The 21185-nt window shown below is 32.4% G+C and overlaps 1 protein-coding gene across 5 annotated transcripts in view; it reads left to right on the top strand.

The window, feature by feature from the left end:
- The window catches only part of DACH1 (dachshund family transcription factor 1), a gene marked incomplete at both ends in the record, with an annotated part of 401718 nt that overhangs the window by 261429 nt on the left and 119104 nt on the right, over positions 1–21185 (top strand). For 2 of the 5 annotated variants that reach the window (XM_084234752.1, XM_084234751.1), the window contains one exon: positions 15018–15190. The exons of 2 other annotated variants lie outside the window; for them this stretch is intronic. In XM_084234752.1, coding sequence (XP_084090878.1) covers positions 15018–15190 — 173 coding nt within the window. Of the gene's footprint in view, positions 1–14399; positions 14556–15017; positions 15191–21185 lie in introns of all 5 variants that reach the window. One more of the 5 variants, XM_084234750.1, reaches the window with a different exon arrangement.

The following is a 21185-nucleotide window of genomic DNA, read 5'->3' as shown; positions in this document are numbered from 1 at the left end:
CCTAAGATGATGACCAAACTCATCATCCTGACATCTGAGAACTTTCATAATCTGGCCCTTGACCACCTAATTCTTTCTGACTTCTGATGCTTCCTAATATGTACTTTCTCCTACAGTCAATCCAGCTCCCCAGCTGTCATCCAGATCTCCCATTCACGTTTGTCTTTGTCGCATTGCACTGTCCAGGGTAATTCTCTCAACTGAGCACTCCCTGTTGTGCAGTAGAAAGGAGTTAAGACCAAGGGTCAGGCAAATCAATGTGTTCTAAGTTCAGCCCTTTTCCTAAAGAGTTATAGAAGCATTTTTCCTAAAGAGTTATGGAAGCCCGTTTGCTAAAGAGTTCCTCAAGCATTTTATTTTATCATTCTGAACCTCAGTTTCCTCTGCTGTAAAATAAGAGGATTTGGTTCTTGATAGTGTCATCTTCTCAATGAAATCTTCCCAATATATGCTCCCAACACACATGCTTATATGAACACACGTACTTTTTGTGCATGCAAAATTTTTCTTTTGTTCTTCTATTATTGGTGTCTTCTTTAACATACAATATCGCCCACCACCCAATTAGAGCATAAACTACATGAGGATATAGATTTCTGTCTGCTTTGTTCACTGCTTTACCACTAGTGTTTTCAATGCCTGGCGCACGATATGTTTGATATATGTTAAAAAAGAATGAATAAATAATTTCTGTGTCTGTTTTGAACTATAACATTCTATGATTCAAATATACAAAAAATTTAAAGTGTATATTGTGTAGTGATGTTTAAATGTAATTTCATGCTCTTTGGCCCATGCACTCTAACATTATAGCATTCTTGCCATCTGGTTTTCTTTATAGGTTTATTCATGATATTTTAAAAGTATTTGTGCTTCCTGTTCTACTTCCACTTTTCTATTCGATAAAACTGCTTCATAACTTAGTAATTTTCTGATTTCTTCCATTTTCCTCTTTAGGTCTTCAATATCCTGTATTAACTTGACTTTTGGATAAATATGAATATGAACTCATAAAGCCATAATTTAGGAACATATTAATGTTAACCTACGTAAATGCATGTAATGGGGAATAGTTTCAAATTTAATTTTCCCAGTCACTAGAGATTTCACACATGTAAAATGTGCATCTTCTATTCTTAAACTAAATGTTTTTGTAAATTTGTTGAATTTATAATAGATAACAATATGTAAAATACAAAAAACAGACTTTTAAGTATTTGTATATGTATATTAGTCATTAAGAAACAAATTGTTAAAGTTTTATTCATCGGTGTGAAAATTGTTCAAATATAAATAATTTTCAAAACAAACTCAAGATTTTTTTGAGTGAAAACAGCTTTTTGAAGGATGCCCATGAAGCAAAATTTCAAAATTTCTCAGAGGAGAAATGGTTTCAGTACAGATCACTTAATTAAAGGTAGTTCTTGAATTATTTGTTTTGAAAAATCATGTTTTAGTTTACTAGAGGGTCTTAGTTACTTAATATATATTTTTAATTTTTGTTTACAATGTTTATATATGATTTTTTGGTAAAAATTAACAACAACATTAAACAAAGTGTATATACCAGGTGTTAGATCTGGTATATCTGAATGATAGCATCATGTTCTATTCACTGTGCTTCTTCTAATATTCCCTGTGTAATGATGTGAGAAAATATGTGCAGTAGAACAGACAAGTAGAAATGGTGAGAATTTTTAATATTGGAGGAGCTATTGAAATTATTCAATGCAGATTTTTTTGTGCTCACAAGGGGGAATAACAGACCACATTTTTTTTTATATTTTTCACAATTAGATATTTATTTAATTGCACAATCATTAAGATCTTTTACCTAGAAGATGATTATTTAGAATTCACTTTACATTGAAAATGTTTAAAGTATAATAACTATATTACAAATAAAGACAATATGAAAAGATATTTGTATAAATTTAGGATTTTACGAAATCCTGTTTCTCTATTTTAGCACTTTAGAAAAGAAGGCCATTTCAGCATTTATTTTTAATTTTTCAACAAGGCACATGAGTTTCTAATATTGATGTTTGAAAAAATGTTGGAGAAAAGAAAAATAGTGACTATGACAAATTTGGCTAAATACCAGTCTGATTTATTTTTTCAAATGCATGCAAAACTTGTTTAGCACCTAATTTAGACACTAAAACATTGTGAGATCCCAGATGCATATTTTTCATGTTCTTTATTACATTATATTCTTCATTAGTCATATTTTAGTTTTAATGACTACATTGTATAACTTTCAAATAAAAAAAAACGAACAAGGATGCCTAAATTTGACTTTATATTGATCTAAATGTGTTGATATTATCAGAAAATCTTCATTGCAAAATCTCATTTCAGAAGTTTCTAAACTTTTTTCTTATTTAAATTCACATTGTCATACCAATATGAAAAATATTGTTTCCATTTATTCTTGGATTAAAGATTCCTGAGTCAGAGTTAAAAGTAGAATCAAAATTATCCATATTGCTACTAATCTTCCTAAGTAATTTTTTCACTGCCAGCAAACAAAATATTAGTATAATTTTGACCTTGATAATAGCCCCCCAAGTTTGCACATGAAAAACTGATGAAAAGTATTTTATATAGTATGTCTTCACTACATATAATAAATGCTATGACGAGAATCATTTGACTTCATATAAACAGTAGCTTTCAACAGATCTGCCATCTGCATGTAATCTACTGCTATAATATGATTTTCAATGGTTCTTTAAAGGGCTCAGTTTTTCGTGATATGAAGTCCTGTGATTTTAAAACTGCCTCCACTGTAATGTTTTTAAGGGGGACCTTGTAATTACAGGATATTATAAATATCACATTACATGTTGGACTGACAGTACCTTTTCAAACTCTGTTTAGTTGTGTCTCTTTGTATTTTTTGGTCCCTTTAGATTGTCTGCTTAACTAGTTAACTCTTTAAATCCAATCATAATGTCCTATATTCATTAAGTTAGTATTCACTTAAGGCCCAGAATCTGTATGGCATTTGTGTTGATCATCTTACTGAAAAAAATATTTTAGCTTAGAAATAAATGGAGACATTTGAATATTATAAAAATACATTCACAAACCTTTGTGCTTAAGAATTTATTGTAGGAGTCATATATCAATATTTGCATATTTCTGTTCAATTAGTAGGGTTAAAAAAGTCATCTTGCCTGGTTTATTTGGGACTTAATCTGTGGCCTATAGTGGAAATACACTTTTAGGAGTGTAGTGCCAGGAAGGCACAGAGCTGGTTCTCTATGACCACAGCAGATGCGTAAAGGAGAGTCCCGGAACCCTCAGTGGCCTTTTTAGGTGTTTTATTGGGATTCTACCAGGTACACCCCAGGTAGGAGGTTGAGGGGGCTGAGTGGGGGGGGCTCCGGAGGCTGGCACACCTCCCAGCCTCCAGCGAATCTTCACTCTTCTGGGCTCTCTGGCACACTCTCTCTCCTGCCTCTGCTTCTCTTGGCAATATAAATACTGCAGCCATGGCCCACAGAAGTAAACAATACAACTAGATATAACAATGTAACAAAGTGCAGGTGCCTGTCATCCCCCCTGCGATCCTAATTGCAGGAAGGCAGAAAAGCCTGAAAATCATTTACCCTACAAGGAGAAGTACCTTATTCATTCTATATCTCATTAAAGCATTATAGCTTTGTTTCTCACCTACAAATCTAAGATATACAAGTCTTCCTCAGTGGCAGTCTGTTTTTTTTTTTTATTTTCAAGTTTCAGTTTCATATTTCTAATAACTGTTAGAAATGTCTATTGAATTGTTCTTGAAACATGCCATATTCAGCAAGACTAAAACTGGATTTTTATTCATGGTATACCTGATCTTCCTCATGAACCTGATTAAAAGCTTGGACTGTGATTTTAGAATCCCATGACTGAAATTTTGGGGTTTTTATTAAAATTAACCTTTATAAATCTAATGTTATCTGAAGAGGGATGTGGGGGGTGTTGGGAGCAAAGAGGAGATGGGGGTCTAATAGAGGATTACTGAGGCTTTGGTGGGGGGTGAATTGGAGAGCTGTAATTCTATAAGACATATACTGTGATGTAAATCAATGCTACCTCAGTAAACAAATATAACTTAGAAATAACTTTATGCCACTAATATGGATCTATTTCAATGTCTCCAAAGATTCACTGATATATATATATATATATATATATATATATATCATAAGCTTAACACAATGTCCATTACATTGGAGGTAGATAATAAGTATTAGATATTACTATCATCATCTTTATTGCCTAATTAATGATGATCACATAACTTTTTGTTAATACATTCAACTCATCTTTTGTATTTCATACTCTTTTTTGTAATTTTATTTTTTATTGACATATCATAATTTTATATTCTTGTTTTTTCACAATCTAGGATTACTCCCCTCAAGTGTGGTTAACATAGTTTTACCACTCCAAAGCACCCATAGTCTTCTACCATAGTCCATTTTCCTTTTCTTGCTCCCTGTCTTGTCCCCTCCCACTCTTCTTCTTTGTTCCTGGGTACGTTAGATATATGGTGAGCTTTCAAGGATAGGTGTTGAAGTTCATCTTTGTCTGATCCTTTGGTTTCTGTACATTCCTCATGTAAGGGAAGCTATCTGTATTTATCTTTTTCCTCTGGCTTACTACACACAGGATAATCCCTTCCAGTTCCATCCATGTTGCCACAAATGACTTGATTACTGAGTAGTATTCCAGTGTGTGTATGTGCATATATATATATATATATATATATATATATATATATCTCCACATCTTCTTGATCTACTTATTCGTTCTGGGACATTTAGATTATTTTCATATCTTGGCTATTGTAAATAGTGCTGCTATAAACATGAGTGCAGTTTTCCTCTCTAGTTATTGTTTTTGTGTTCTTTGGGTAGATATATTGGAGTGGAATTGTTGGGTCATATAGTAGAACCATTTTTATTCTATTAAGAAATCTCCACACTTCTTTCCATAGAGGCTGGACCCATCTAAATTCCCAATAATGTGTGAGGGTTCCTCTCTCTTCACACTCACCAGCATATGTTGTTTCTAGTGTTTTTGATAGGGGCCATTATCACAAGTGTGAAATGATATCTCAATGTGGTTTTAATTTGCATCTCTGTGATGACAAATGATGAACGATTTTTTCATGTACATGTTACCCATCTGCATGTCTTCTTTAAAGTGCCTATTCAGTTCTTCTGCCCATTTTTTTGATTGGGTTGTTTGCTTTTGTTGAATTGGACTCATACTATTTTATACTCTTTGGCGATCTTTGATATCAGTCCCTCAGATATATGTTTTGCAAATAATCTCCCCCATTTAGTGGAATGTATCTTTGTTTAAGTACTACCTCTTTTGGTGTACAGAAGCTTTTTAGAATGATGTAGTCCCAGTTGTTTATTTTCTTTTTTTTTAAAGATTTATTTTTATTTATTTACTTATTTATACAAGCACTGGGTACAGTCAGAAGCGCAGGAGGGCTAGAGAATTCACCAGAGCCAGAGCGGGGAGCAGAGCAGGCAGAATTGGTTTCCTTGCTGCTGGAGATGTGTCTGCAAAGAAGGTTCTCAAGTTTATGTCATGGAGAGTTTTGCCTGTGTTTTCTTCTCTATTTTATGATTTTAGTTCTTATATCCAACTCTTTCATACACTTTGAGTTGACTTTCATGTATGGTGTGAAATAGTGGTCATTTCATTCTTTTGCTTGTGATAGTCCAGGTTTTCTAACACCATTTATTGAACAGGTTTTTCTTGTTCCAGTGTATATATTTAACTTCTTTTTGTAGATTGTCCTTAATTGCATGGTTTTATTTCTAGGCTCTCAAATCTATTCCATAGGCCAATGTCTCCATTACAGTATCATGCTGTTTTAATTATTATGGTTTTGTGGTATAGTTTGAAGTCTGGAAGTATGATATCTTCCTTTATCCCTTTTTCAGTCAGAAGGGGTTGGCTATTTGATTTTTTTATAGTTCTATATGAATCAGTAATACTTGTTCTATTTCTTTGAAAAATGACAATGGGATTTTATTGGGATTACAATGAATCTGTAAATTGCTTTGGATAGGATGGCTATTGTGACAACATTGGTTCTTCCTACCCATATCTTCCATTTCTCTGTGTCATTGTCTATATCTTTTAACAATGTTGTATAGTTTTCCTTTTATATGTCCTTCACCTCCTTTGTTAAGTTTATTACCAGGTATTTATATTTTGATGAGTTTGTTAATTGGGTGATTTTTTTAATTTCCTGGAACACTCTAACTCTACTTCCGGTGAATGGGAAGGCTAGGAGGCTACTGGGTACAGGGACCATTTCTGGGACCTCACCCTGCCCCATGGCAGCAGCCCTGGGCTTGTTAGTGGTGGATGGCATCTTTTGCTGTCTTCATTTCTGTTTTTTTCAAATGATTACCTAGTACTATTAGGTTTATTTCAAAATGTCAAACATATTTCCTATTTCATCTTTTCTGTCTTTCATTGCAGAAAAATAATAAAAAGCGCATGCATATATACTATATTGTATAACTTTCATCATAGTATGAGCTGCTCAAGCTGCTCAAAGACTATATAGATTATCATCTTGGAAGGCCATGCTGAAGTTCATGACATATGACTATATGTATTGGTATAACTGTTAGTATTGGTAGTTAATAATAGTATAGTTAGATCCCAGCTCTCAACTTAAGATCTAAGTGAGGTTTAGTTCTGTATTGTGAAATGTTAGACATATTATGATGCACATAGACCTGATCTTTCAAGGTTTACATTAAGACTAGAAAAAATTTTTTTTTCTAAGTAGCAGTGGGAAACAACTGTATTCCTCTAAGCAGGGAAGTGAACATGTAAGACCTGTATTTAAAAGTAATGATGGTTCTTGAATCTGATTATAGCAAGAGGTATAGAAACAGACAGAGTAAAGATAAATTACATAGAGGAAATCAACAAGACGTACAAAGAAATTGGATGTTGGTGGCATAGTGAAAGAGGAAGAGATAAAGGTGATGCCTAAGTTTCTGGTTTATGCAACTAGCTGATGATGCCAGTATTTGATGTTAACTAGGTTTGGGAAGAAGGTAATTTAACACTTAGATACTTAGATATGAAAAATATCCAGATAATTCCCATGAGCATGTTATCCTAATGTGAGAATTTTATGCTTTTTGGACAATTCAGTAGTAATTTTGACTCAAGTGATATTTTTCAATTTCAACATAAATAATTTAAAACTGACAACATTGTATACAATAGTGGAAATTAAAACTGATTTTAACTGACCATAAACGACACTTACACATGGACATAAAATTGTTAGCTTTATGTATACCCTGACATTGATTACTAACAGTATAAAAAGTATATTAACTTGAAATTTTACTAGATGTAATAGTAAATCTATAGGGAAATTATAATATCCTTAGAGAGGAGAATTTCTAGTTCATTTGTTTGCCTAATGGAAAAATAATTTGATGAGTTAAAGTGGGAAAAGGTAGAAATTCATTGACATTGGCAATAAGAAAGGTTAAATGATGCAATTAAATTAACATGGATACAGTATAGCAAACTCCTTTATTTTGAGGAATTTTGTGGCTATATTTTATACTGGAAAGTTTAAATATGTCCCCAGCAATGGAAACTAACCAATTTGTTGCAATATTATTTCTGTTAAATAGAAATATTTGGCTCTTGCTTATAAGTATAGGCCATAACAACAGAAAAACTAAATATTTAGTCAATGCAAATTAATCTGGCAGCTATTTCCCCCTTATGTTGTATCTTATGTAACTTTTATCCAATCTGCATTTGCTTGTTTTGTTTTGGGGATCTATTTTACCTGGTTAACACTTAGAACATGGTGTTAATGAGTCCAAAGAAAACAACAGCATCAAAAAGCAAAGTGTTTTCTGATATAATTATCTCTGTTTTCTTCACACATAATAGTTAACCTTTTATCTTTATAGTAATGGCGCTCTTTCTTTTATTTTACATTGCCTCCAAACGTTCATAAATTTGGTATAAAATAATGGAAAGTACATAAAGTATTGCATTCTGCATATAATAGGTAAGTCTAATAATTTCATAAGTTCAAATATCAAGGCTATTTCAAATTGAAACTATTGTCTATCTTACCTTTTCTAATGTGTCCCAGCACTCCAGGATTCCTAAAAGAGTTTAAGGATAGTTGATTTTTAGTGATGTGTGTCTGTTTTTAAAGTATCTTTTTATATATTCCACCTGACATGGGTGACTTGAACTTCAGCTCTGATTTTACAAACTGTTTCTGCTGCTTTCTAGTTCAACTATCATTAGCTATGGTAAAGAATATTCAAGCAAATTAAATTTTTGGTTTCCAGTACTTTTTGTGTGCCACTTTGTGCAGTGAGGGCCATTAGTTAAAGATGTAATTTTCAACTGTATAGTGTAGTACAGAGGACAATAAAAATACCTCAAGTAGGAGAAGAAATTTGGCTTTTATTATATGTCTAATGCAATTAAATTAGCATGGATACAATATAGCCAACTCCTTTATTTTGAAGAATTTTGTACAAGGATACAAGTAATGCCAGTATTATATTACCACTTTAACTTATAAGATAAATCAAAACAGATCTGCGTTCAAAAGGAAATATGACAGGTAAAATAGAAACCCCTTTGTATGGTTAGAGTTTCTAATTCCTTTTTTTTAATATATATACTTTTTTTATTTTTATTGTTTTTAAGATTTATTTATTTATTTATACAAGCACTGGGCACAGTCAGAAGCACGGGAGGGTGAGAGAATTCACCAGAGCCGAGCAGGGAGCAGAGTAGGCAGACAGACAAAATACACTGCTGAGGGGAGCAGCAGGCGGCAGGAAAAGTCTGCGCGCCATGTGGGACTCTCCTCCGGTGGCCGGGGAGCAGCCGGGGATCGAACCGGCGCTGCAGAGGCTGTGGGCAGCCTCGCAACCCAGTGCTCAACCGCTGCGCCACCAGGGAGGCCCTCTAATTCCTTTTTAACACACATAATGCTGTTAAGGTTTAGTTATTGACAGTTTATTAAAACAAGTCTAATAATTTCTGGGGAAGTAACAATTTCTTAAATGACATTACTGGGAGTGAGGAAGTTAAACTTCATGACAATGCTATTCTTTCTAAGAAAAAAAAATTGATATCAGAAGAAAAATTAAACAGGATTAATTACATGATAACCAACCAATTCTGTTTTTCCTCAGCATTTCCAAATCAAACATGACAAGTAGGAAAATGTAAATTATAGAGTTTGGAAATTATATGATTTTGTAATACCGTTTAAGAGAGATTTGTGGTGTTTTATTTGCTAAAATACTATACTTAAATTGAGACATATTTAATTGTGCTCCTAATTAATTGTACACCTAAAATATCGCTTCTTCCTCTTTTTAAAATAATTTGAAGAAGTTGCACCAAAATGCCAGAGGATTTCAATGTTTAGATATGCTGAGCTCAGATCATTGTCCAAAGACCTCAAGATTTCAATGAGGGGATTGTTTCTCCTACTTATGTAAGATGCTAGTTTTCCTTCTGATACTTCATATATAATTTTTAGAGTTATGTTAATCCTCTAAAAGATAATAATGTGTTTATTCTTACCTACCCCTGAAATAACAACTGAGAGTCTGTAGCACCTGTGACTGGTATTTACTTTTTTTACTTAGCAGCCTCGTTTCCATTGTTAAGATGGAGCTGACATCCATCTAAGTGGTCTCCAATGGTATGGAGTAAATGCTCACTCTTGCCATCATTTTCATTGTAAACAAATCTTGACAATGTCAGGTTCCCGTCACAGTCTATCAGTGTCACTCACTAAGCAGTGGTGTGACCGTTAGTCCCTTTGAGATTTGCCTCCTTTATCAGGGTCAGCCTGTGGGAAAATATGAACACATAGTTACATGTCACCAAGGTATAAAGGATAAGAATATGTAAATGTACTTTTACTATTTCCATGTGTGGTAATTTAAAAGACATTTATTTTTTACAGATTAACTTTACGTTTGATTATTTTGTATGCATTTTATTTAATAGCCATAAAAATAGCATATTTTTCTCTTTTGAACCTATATCTTAGTAGATACATTTTGGATTTAATAACAAGTGTGATTATTTGGACAATAACTATAATTGATGCCATTCATATATATATAGATATGATTAATTTTTTGATTAACTATAGATAGAAACAATATAAATATCCTTCACCAAGACATTTCCCATTTCCTACCCTACTTAAAAATTGTGTTCCAACAACTGAAGTGATTTTTATTTTACTAGTGATCATCTTTACATCAAATACTTTAAAGATATTTTATTTATGGTAATATTTTTTTCTTTAAACTTCTGTCTTACTTTGCAACTTAAAACTTTTGTTGATTTGTAAAAAAAAAAATAATTTCCAAATGTTGAGCATTTGTATTTATTTCACTTTACTCACAAGAATACTTACTAAAATATGATTTATAATATAGGTATAGTTGTTCCTACTGAACATGATTATGTAGCAGAATATTAAACAGAATTTTTTCTGTGCACCCACAGAAGAGCAAAAAGAACCAGGAAGTCTTCATATTGAAGAAAGTTTAAAAAAATAGTATTTATTAATAGCAGCTGAGTCAGTTGGCTATCTTAACTGTCACTCCAGACTCTACAAGCATCCTCCTTCTCCACTGACAACAGAGGGTGACCTCGGAGGAAGGGAGTCTGAAGAAATCATGGGAGTGAAAGACACCACCAATGGGAAGGACTGCAGTTTAGTAATTTTTTTCTTGAGAGTTCTTCCTCACCACCAAGAAAAGGGAAGAACTTTCAAAAAAAAAATGCTCATATTATAAATGTCTCTACCTCATTTTATAGCTGAGTTTCTGTTTTGGTGTAAACTGCTGATTTGTTTTCTATACATATATGAGCAGGAGGATAAAGAAATGAGAAAAGATGATGAGAGAGTGGACGTGATCAGAATAAGATATTCCAAACCAGAAGAAGGACTTTAGTATCAGGAAATAATGGTGGTTTGGGGGGATTAGAAGAACAGGGAAACTGAGGAATATTTTCATTGTCAGAGATTTGTGCAGTTAGGGGGTTTCCCTAGAAAGCCTCCTCACCCCTTATCAGGAAGAAGCATTTAGATACCTGCCATAATGAAGATGTTAATGACCAGTAGGCATAACCATCACAGTGACAGTGCTCGGAGGACTGAGCCAGAACTGATAAAAGGGACCTTTATCTTACTATGCAGGGGAAGGCAGGAGGAGGACACAATGGAGAGATAACCAGGTTCTTCAATTTCCAGGTACCTGGGCCAAGGACTGGTCATTGCTAATGGGAATGGGGAAACAGACAAATGTTAATAAGTGTGCATATTTTATATTTAAAATTTTTGCAAGGTTATTTAGGGCCAGGAACATAAACTTTGACAGGGCATGTGTGGAATAAATAGAGAAAAAGCACATACACTTTATATTTGTAACATATAAGTTCTGACTTTTTGATAATCTGGTTACCTTAGAAGGGATGGCTTTCAAAATGTAAAGGTTTCTTTCCAAATTAGTATATTTCTGTGTTAAACTGATCCATCATAAAATATAAAATGGATATGAGCAAAGGAATATAGTCTCAGTTTAAGAAAAAGACTGAAATGTAGTGATTCCACTGTTTGCTTTTTAAGAATCTGTGATTATGTCTTACGTGTTTCAACTTCTTCTTAAAGAATATGTTCCTTGAGGATACCAGACTATATCAAATTCGTCTTTATATTCCATTGTAAAGTCAGGGAACAGCGTGAATCACAAGAGTGAAAAAGGAGAAATGAGTTAGTTTCTGTCTTTCTAACCCCACTTACTAAAGATAAAAATGTTCTTATACATTGAATCTTAATTTTCACAATCATAATTGTTGAACTTAGTATTAACTGCATGTATGTGTGTGTGTATATACACACACACACACACACACACACACGGGCTGATATCTCTAAATATATTGGCCTAAATGAAAGCACTTAAAATTACACATTTATTAAATGTAAGCATGCCTTGTTCTGAAGTGGCCTATTTTCAATTCTTATTTATTCATGCTAATAGAGGAGAAAGATGTTATAAATAATGCAAAAATCACTTACAGCTGACTTGGTTATATATTGTATTTTTGTCATCAGACTTAGTTTCTTGATTGTTTGCTCTATTTATTACCCAAATGAACTAACATCATGAGTATTTAACAAATTATGATTGGTGGAGTTGGCTGAGAGCATTTTATATGTAGTGGGAAAATCCAATCTAATGTTATAAACTTACTATGGAAAATTCACAAGTGAATGATTGATATTTACCCTCTACAAGGGCTTGATACCTTGTGATGCAAAAGAGATGTGAAAGTAAATATTATGTTTTTTAAAATCTGTTTTCAAAATGGTTAAATCAAAAATTTACCTTAATATTTTATACCTTGATAATGTGAAAAATAGAGTTATAGTGTTTCTCTATGATATGAGAGTATAATTAAATATATTTGGAAATATATTTTCCCATGTATTAACTCACAATAAAATAAGAAAGTAATCCAAATGAAGAGAAAATGGAAAATAAAGGATAGGTGTAAACAAATTAAACTGAATCCAAAATAAAATGTGAATATTTTTCTCTATTCCACATATTCTACAATATGCAGCCTACTATGAAAATGTAACTCGAGCATTTGTTTTGTATTTTAAATAAAATAGGACATATAGAGAAAATTCTCTATTATTTGTAAATTTACAATGACATTCTCACATCTAAATGATAGTTATTCCATGTAGTTTCTGTATCTAATGAATTAGTGATTATGTTTCAATTCTTGTTTTACTTAATGACATAAAAATTAATATGTGTTGAAGGGATTTGCACATATTTTGATAAAGACACTATAAAATGAGGGCTGTTTAAAATATTTTACAACTGAATGTTCTTTTAACATCATCTGTTTTAAAAATTCATTTATTCATAGTTATTGCATGTCTGACTAGGACCTTAGTATAAATGTCAAAAAAGTCTTGAGAAGAGAAATAATGTGTGTAGATTTGTAACTATGAGTGAATTTTTATGTCAGTGCAGAAGTAGTGGAGAAATTTGTTTTATGTGACTCATTTCTGTATAAAGATATAAACTTTTTTTTAAGCCAAAAGCTGTCATGGTTTCTTGTAAAATAATAAAGATATCCATTTTAATTGATTCTTTTCATTGTTTAATAAAATTGCTTTGTTTGACTGCTGAAGAATTTGAATTGAGTTTTCATTACCCACTTCTGAACAATTTGCTCTAAGATCCAGACAGTATTGAGCTAATGAGTTTGAATTTATATTGAACCTTAACTGTCTTCATGAAGTAAATGGGAAAAAATCATGGCAGTCACTAAGTATTCTTCATTAAAAACTATGTCATAGAGATTTTACAATGAGACTTAATAGAGCTAGAGCATTTAAATGGCAGTTTTACCAATTTTGCAGTTTCTAAGCAAATTATATGAAAATATGGTTTCTTTTCCTTTTTTTAAAGAAATCAAACTCATAGCCAGGATATTACATTTTTTTTTTCAAGTGGATGGTTTGTATATTCAACAAAATCAGTTAAGGAATAAAATACTGTTAAATTAGTTTAATTTGAGGACATATCTACATTTAAATTATTTATAAACCCCATGTAACATGTATCCTTAAAGTGTTCCAAGAGCTATTTAAATCTAACAAATAGCAATAAACTTTGAAACCCAACCCCACAAATGTGCTATGTTGACCTTAGAACAGATAATACCTCAATCATAAATTTGTTTCTCTGTGGTTAAAAGCACACAAATCTTTGACATACACATGTTTAATTTATTGCTTTGATATGATTATCTTTTATAAAGTAACTTTTTGAGTTATCCCTACTATGTCTAACTTGGGCATTTAATGATTCCATGTTTAGAATTTATTGTGGAATTAAGTTAACTTTGAATGGTCTTGGGATAGCACTTTATAAAGAATAATTTTGCAATTTTTTCTGTCACTTTGCCTAAGTTCCAAGAAGTAATTATTCATTCTCTAGATCTAGAACAGAGTCCATTTTATATTGTTGGTAAATCAAAAAAGATTAGACTCCGCAAGAAGGCTTAATGTTGTATGAATGCTTTTGTTTATTTTTTTAAATTAGAATCTATCTAGAAATAGAAAAACAAAAAGAATATGTGGTTTAGGGGAAATTTACTTATTTGAACTTTTTTCCCAAGAATTATTTAGCCAATCTCCAAATGTAATATGCTTTCAAAACCTCATTTCAAAAGAGTCATTAGAAGATTTGGAATAATATTGTATCCAAATAATTTATATTCATTCCCCACAGGAAGCAGTGATGGTTCTTGGGATAAAGAAAAACTGTACTCTTACCCACCCCAGGGATCTCAGGCTTCTGTTACCCACCCCCGCATGCCTGGAGCGCATAACCTTCCACTTAGTCATCCTCTCCACCATCTTCAGCAGAGTCACCTTCTGCCAAATGGTACGATGGCATTTTTTAGCACTAAAATTGGTAGTTTCAAAGAAAAAAATTGTCTAATTTCTGGATAGCAAAATATAGGGCATAATAAAGAGATATTACTACCTTTAGATAACTAATCATGATAAGTTACAGAAAACCCTACTATTTTAGATAAGATTTAGACTGATCAGAAAGTAATATAGCAAAGGATTGACCATTTGCATTAAACACATGAAGAGTAATAATATGATAAAACATGACACAAATTAATTAGCTTTAAACCTAATTTCCTTGAGTGGGGAGTGGCTATTGTTGTTTACAAAGAGAATTATTTTTCCTTTGTGATTATTAGAACATTTTTGAGTGCTTCAGTTTTCAATTTTCAGTGATTTATGTCTTAATCATTTTAGTAAATTAATTATACTATGTTTCGTGGTTTTATTTGAGCAACACAATGATGATATATATATATTTTTTTTCCAGGACTGGAACTTCCTTTTATGATGATGCCCCACCCTCTAATTCCTGTCAGCCTACCTCCAGCATCTGTCACCATGGCAATGAGCCAGATGAACCATCTCAGCACCATTGCAAATATGGCAGCAGCAGCACAAGTTCAGAGTCCCCCTTCCAGAGTTGAGACATCTGTTATTAAGGTAATTGTGTTCTCACACAATGGTTTTGATTTAAGCCAAACATCATCACGACCACCATTTCTCAATCTAGTTGTTGTACTCAATAGGTAATTTGAACCCCCCCAAATTAAGAAATAGTAAATAGATTATAAGAATAATCACAATAACTAGAACTATGATTAAAATATTTAGGAAGACTAAGCCAATTTTAGGGTCTTTATTACATCAATTAAGAAGTCACATTTCTGATTCTATTCTATATATAAAAGGGGGTGTTCATGAAAAACTAAATAAAATAGAAATTGAGTTTTTTTATAAATTCAAAAACCTCTGCAAGAGGTTTTAAGTTGAACCTCTACAAGGTAGCATTATTTATACAAATATCACATATGTATATATATATATATATATATATATATACACACACACACACAATTTTTCTCTCTGCATATATTTGTGTATGTGAATATCTGTATACTTTTAAATATGTGCATGTATACATATATACTTTTATTCATATTATTTATAATTTGTTTAAATCAAAGTACTTAAAATATATTTTTTGGAATAGGTTATTAAATTTTAACTAAGTAAAAGTTACTGTATGAGACATTAGAATTGTTACCTTGTTCCTCAGAATATTTTATTGTATATATATAAAATATATATATATTATATATAAAAAAATTAGGGGATACTCTGGATCATGTTTTCCAGAAAAGGACCAATTACAGCCAATTACAACTCTCAGTCATTGTTTTGGGGAATGCAAAATGGTATAGCCATTTTTGAAGAATTTGGTGGTCTCTAATAAAATTACAAATGATGTATTTATCAAACTTATTGATTTATACAAATGTTTGCACTTAGATAATGATAACAGCTTTTATTCACAATTGCTAAAACTTAGATACAATCAAGATGTCCTTCAGTGATGGTCATTCACATGGTCTGACTGTTAAATTAAAATTTATTACATGGTTCAATGGGTGGACGGTGAGTGACAGTTCAACCACAGACCACAAAAGAACATGAAATAGAGAAGTTTATTATGCAGAAGCCCTGGAGGAAGGATCTAGCACACCTCAAGGGCTCATATGGACAAGTCAAGGCAGAGAAAATACAAGAGAGTGTGATACAGGCCCTGGGGCACATATATTTATTGGGTCCATAGGTGGAGTATTTTGAGGTTCCTGGGTTAGGGTAGTTTTGGTAAATTCAAACCAAAAAGCAGGGTTTTGGTGAGTTCCATAGAGTTCTTATATAAGAGGAGATTGTTGATCAGGCCTGTTGGGGAACTCATATGAGATACATGTATTTGCTTGTGATTCTGTGGCTTCTATCTTGGTTAGCTTGTGTGAGGGGTTCACTTCATTTTATGTCCAAAATGGATGCCAAGACAGCAATACTGTATAGCTGATTACCTAATTTCTTGATGCCATATAATGGACTGTTATTCAGAGATGAAAAGAAATGAGCTATCAAGCCATCCAAAATGTAATTAAGTAGTAGTTAAAGAATGTGATTGTTTCATTTTTTTTAAAAATTAAAAAATTATTACTGTAAAGAATTGTCTTTATAATATTACTTACAAAATTTGCCATTTAAAACTAAGATCTTTTTGTAATTTCTAATTTTAGTAAGGTTTAGATTCATAAGTAAAAATATGGCAAAGCACATATTTAACTGATTACTTATTTATAAACTGTATATAATATGGATATTATATGATGCTTATATATTCTTATATCCAAAATAATCTAGTTACACCAGGAGGCTTCATTTATTTATTTTTCATTATACACATTTTAAAAATAGTTTGTGCTAAATCTAATCTTATTTAGGATACTTGGAAAGTGAATCTTTCTTTTTTTTTTAATTTTTTTTAATTTTATAGAGGCATGTTTATTTATATTTATTTATTTGTTTGTTTGTTTTGTTTATACATGCACTGGGTACAGTCAGAAGCACGGGAGGGTGAGAGAATTCACCAGAGCCAGAGCGGGGAGCAGAGCAGGCAGAAGGACCGAAGTACACTGCTGAGGGGAGCAGCGGGCCGCAGGAGAGGTCTGCGCGCCATGTGGGACCCTCCTCTGGTGGCTGGGGAGCAGCCGGGGATCGAACCGGCGCCGCAGAGGCTGCGGGCAGGTTCGCGACCCAGCGCTCAACCGCTGCGCCACTGGGGAGGCCCGGAAAGTGAATCTTTCTTTAGAAGTTTTGCTAAGTAGAAGGAAGCAGTTGGGTTTCCCCTGGAAGACATCTTTTGAACTAGATTACTTAGAAATAATTTAGGTTATTGGAAAGTCAGCAACATACATGTGGTTTCTTAAAGTAAGGTTAGGAATGGAGAGCAGGGAGACAGAAAAGAAATATGCAAAAAGGGATTAAGAAAGTGAGCAAGTCTTATGTATTAAAATGTATGCCAAACACTACGAAGTAGTAGTGATATTCCACTTTCTATTCTCTTGGGGAAAATATTTTCAGAAACTTGGCTGTAACAAATTAAAGCAAATCTAGGCTTTTGAATGACAAGTTGGTATAAATGGTTTTGGTAGCTAAATGGTTAAAAAAATGTTTTAGTTGGGAATGATTAGAGAAGTAAAACTGATAATTTTAATTGCCAACATGAAGATTTTAATTGCCAACATTGAAGTAAAGTTCGTTGTCCATGGTGGAAGTTCAGAAAGAGCTGCTTGCTTTAGGGTGCCCTCTTCCTTTGAAGCAGGCCCTCTATATAGCTTCAGAGTTGATGCTAACAGATAAAGATTATAGAAACATGTTCCAAGAATTCATGAGATGATTCTAATATATACACATATAGGGGTGTGTGTGTGTGTGTGTGTGTGTGTGTGTTTGCTTGAAGACACCCACAAGACCTGGGGTGAGAAAAATGGAGGGTATGACTTCAGAGAATAAGGGAAAGAAATAAGTTCTCTATAAATTCCAAATATTGGGAAGTTATTAAATCAACCTGTCTAAATTTTTATATAATTTATTATATAGCATAAACAATGTTTAGTAAACTCATGTTGTATGTATTAATTAAACTTATTTTGGAGGAAGTTTTTACTTTCCCCAAAGAAAGAGGTTGACTTCTATGTCACATTAAATGTATGAAACCCAAGTGGGTAATTAGAATAGTGCCTGCAAGTTTGTTTGCCTGAAAAGATTCTAAGTATGAAGGGCGATTACAAGTGAAATGTTAAATACCAAAGGAGATTTACCTCCAGATGAAAATATGCTAAAACAATAAGAAAACTAACCTCTGAAGGGAAAATAGAAGTTTAAGTGATTTCCCAAATGCTAGAGTGTTCCAATCACATTATTTGAGAGTAATGACAAGAATTAAAATTAAAACTCTACATAAATGAGAATGTTAATAAGAATTTGTAAGATGAAAGGAATATAAAAACATAATTTTCAGAATTACATATTTTGAAAATACTCTTTTCTTAACTGTTTCTATGAAAAAATAAAAGAGGTGGCAATGATTTTCTTCTGAACATATTTATGCAACTGTACATACAGTACAAGCCAGGGAGCAGGCCCACAAGCGGCCTTCCATGAGTGGAATTCACTAAAGCTGCCATTTTATATGGATCATGAGTTAAGAATGGTTTTACGTTTTTGAATGGTTGGGAAAAAAATTAAAAGAAGAATAATTTTTCATGACATATGAAAATTACATTAAATTCAAATTCTAGTATCTATAAAATATATTTTTTTTTGGAATAGAGACACACTTTATATAATGTTATGGCTACTTTTACATACCAAGATAGACTTGAATAAAATATTTACTAGCTGGTTCCTTACAGAAAAAAAAATGTTCATCACTGCATTGGAGCTCTAATGAACTCAAACCCATGTGAATCTTAGGCTGTGGATAATTGAGGCAGATCAAATTAAACTCCCAAACCCTATAAAGTCAAAGGATTTAGCATTAAAAAATGAAATTAAAAGCATCAAAAAAAGAAAATTATATAGATGAAGATAGTACCATAAAGACATTGTAATTTGTTTTAAATGTATGCCTCCATGAAGAAGTGGGCTAAAGTATTGAATTTAAATGACTTCTCTTTGATTGGTTTGGGCTACTGAAAATATTTTAGTAGATAGTTTGATGAGCAAATGAGCATATACTGTTTAGACAAAATTAATTTCTAGTTTGAATCCTTCCTGACTGTCTGTATAAATTATTATAAATTATATTAATCCATTGTGTCATTGAGGCCTATATATTTTTACTCTTCATTTATAGCACATGAGGAGACATAGAATTGGGACGTTAGATGTTATATAATCCAGCTTCCCCCTTGGTAGGGAAATAATTCCTACATCCTCCCTAACCATTTTTATATATCTAAGCTTTTGTAGAGGGCAATTTTATTTTTAACAAATGGAAGTGATGGGGTATTTTTTAACCAAATTAAAATTTCATCTCAACAGTGCCTACCTTGATTTTATACATCCTTAAAAGAAAAATTTCTACTCACTTTTCTGTTTTCTAACCACTTAAATATCTAGTCTTTCCTCATGATTAAAGAGATACCTGTAGTATCTCTCTATTCCAGAACAAATATTTTAATTTCTTCTGATCATTCATTTTTTTTTTCATTCAAATGCACTATTTATTATTTCTCTAAAGTGATTCTTATTGGCTGCTAGTATCTTTTTTTCTTTATTTTTAAATTGAGGTAACATTGGTTTGCAACATTGTATATGATTCAGAAATACAGCCTTCACTTTTATGTTACCACACAATACCCACAACTGGGGAACCAAAAGTCCTCTACCATAGCCCATTGTGGCTCCCTCCCACTTTAATTCTAAAGTCAGATTTCTAGGTATTCTTTTAAAGATTTCTTTTGTTTATGCATACAAGAGCTGGGACCTAAGCCAGGGATTCAGAGGGCCAGGTGAAAGGATTCACCAGAGACAGAATGGGGAGCAGGACAGTCAGATTGAACTGAAATACACTACTGAGGAGAGCAGCAGGGGAGTCAGAGAATTCTACTGCGCCATGTGGGTAGCTTCCCAACTGGGGACGAACTCATGCTGCAGTGGCTGCAGATAGCTTCATAGTGCTGAGACTTGACCCCTTGGGCCACCAAGAAGGCCCAAGATTTTTAGGAGCTTATTGTTCTGTGTGAAGCTTATTGTTTGGATTTCTTTGTGTTTTAAATCCTCCCCACCCCATTACAATACTGTGGAGGTAAACTGGTCAGTGAGGAGATACTATAAAAACTATAAACCTCTATTTCGAGAGTAGTTATAAATGTAGTCATAATTCATTTTTTTTTAGCTTGTTGAGTTTGTGACTCAGAATAGTTTATGCATTTTTCACATGAAGTTCTAATGAGACAATTCTTTTTCATCTTTTACTTGCTTTACAAAATGTTCACTTTTATCCATAGCAAAATTTTTAGTTTCCAGTTTGTTGATTTAAATTTTTTAGATAATTTTGAGTGTTAATACTCCAAGCTATCATATTAACTATATATACAATCTTTGTATAATTTCCAAATTTTAAATGGATGTATTACTAGTATTAACTTAAATCATTGAGGAAAATAAACAGTATAAATCAGAAGATCAATTCTTCTTGTCATTAGAGAATTCCTAATAAGCTGAAATGTTAAGCTAATTGATTCTCTTTAGGTATCATTCATCAAGTAACCCCAAATACCCTGAATGAATCAATATTTTTCTCACTTTTATTTAATAAATTCACAATGATATAATAAAAATTTTGTAAAAAAAGACTTACTGAAATAAAAATAAAATTGAGAAGAAGAAAGTCAGCATATCTTAGTGGCTTAAAACGTAACTACCGCAGGAAAATCTGTTGGGTTTAAATTCCTGTTGCACCACCTCCTGGCCCTGTGACCTTGGACAAGCTACTTAATATCTTTGCCTTAATTTTATTTTCTCTCTAACTGGGGAAATAACTTTACAACCTCATCAGTTTCTCATAGTGGCTAAAATAGTATTTACAAATTCATTAAAAGTCTTT

Source organism: Talpa europaea (genome assembly GCF_964194135.1).
Source record: "Talpa europaea genome assembly, chromosome: 6".
In the NCBI taxonomy this organism is placed as follows: domain Eukaryota; kingdom Metazoa; phylum Chordata; class Mammalia; order Eulipotyphla; family Talpidae; genus Talpa; species Talpa europaea.
Note: the sequence above shows the minus strand (reverse complement) of the source record. Positions and strands in the feature narration are given on the sequence as shown.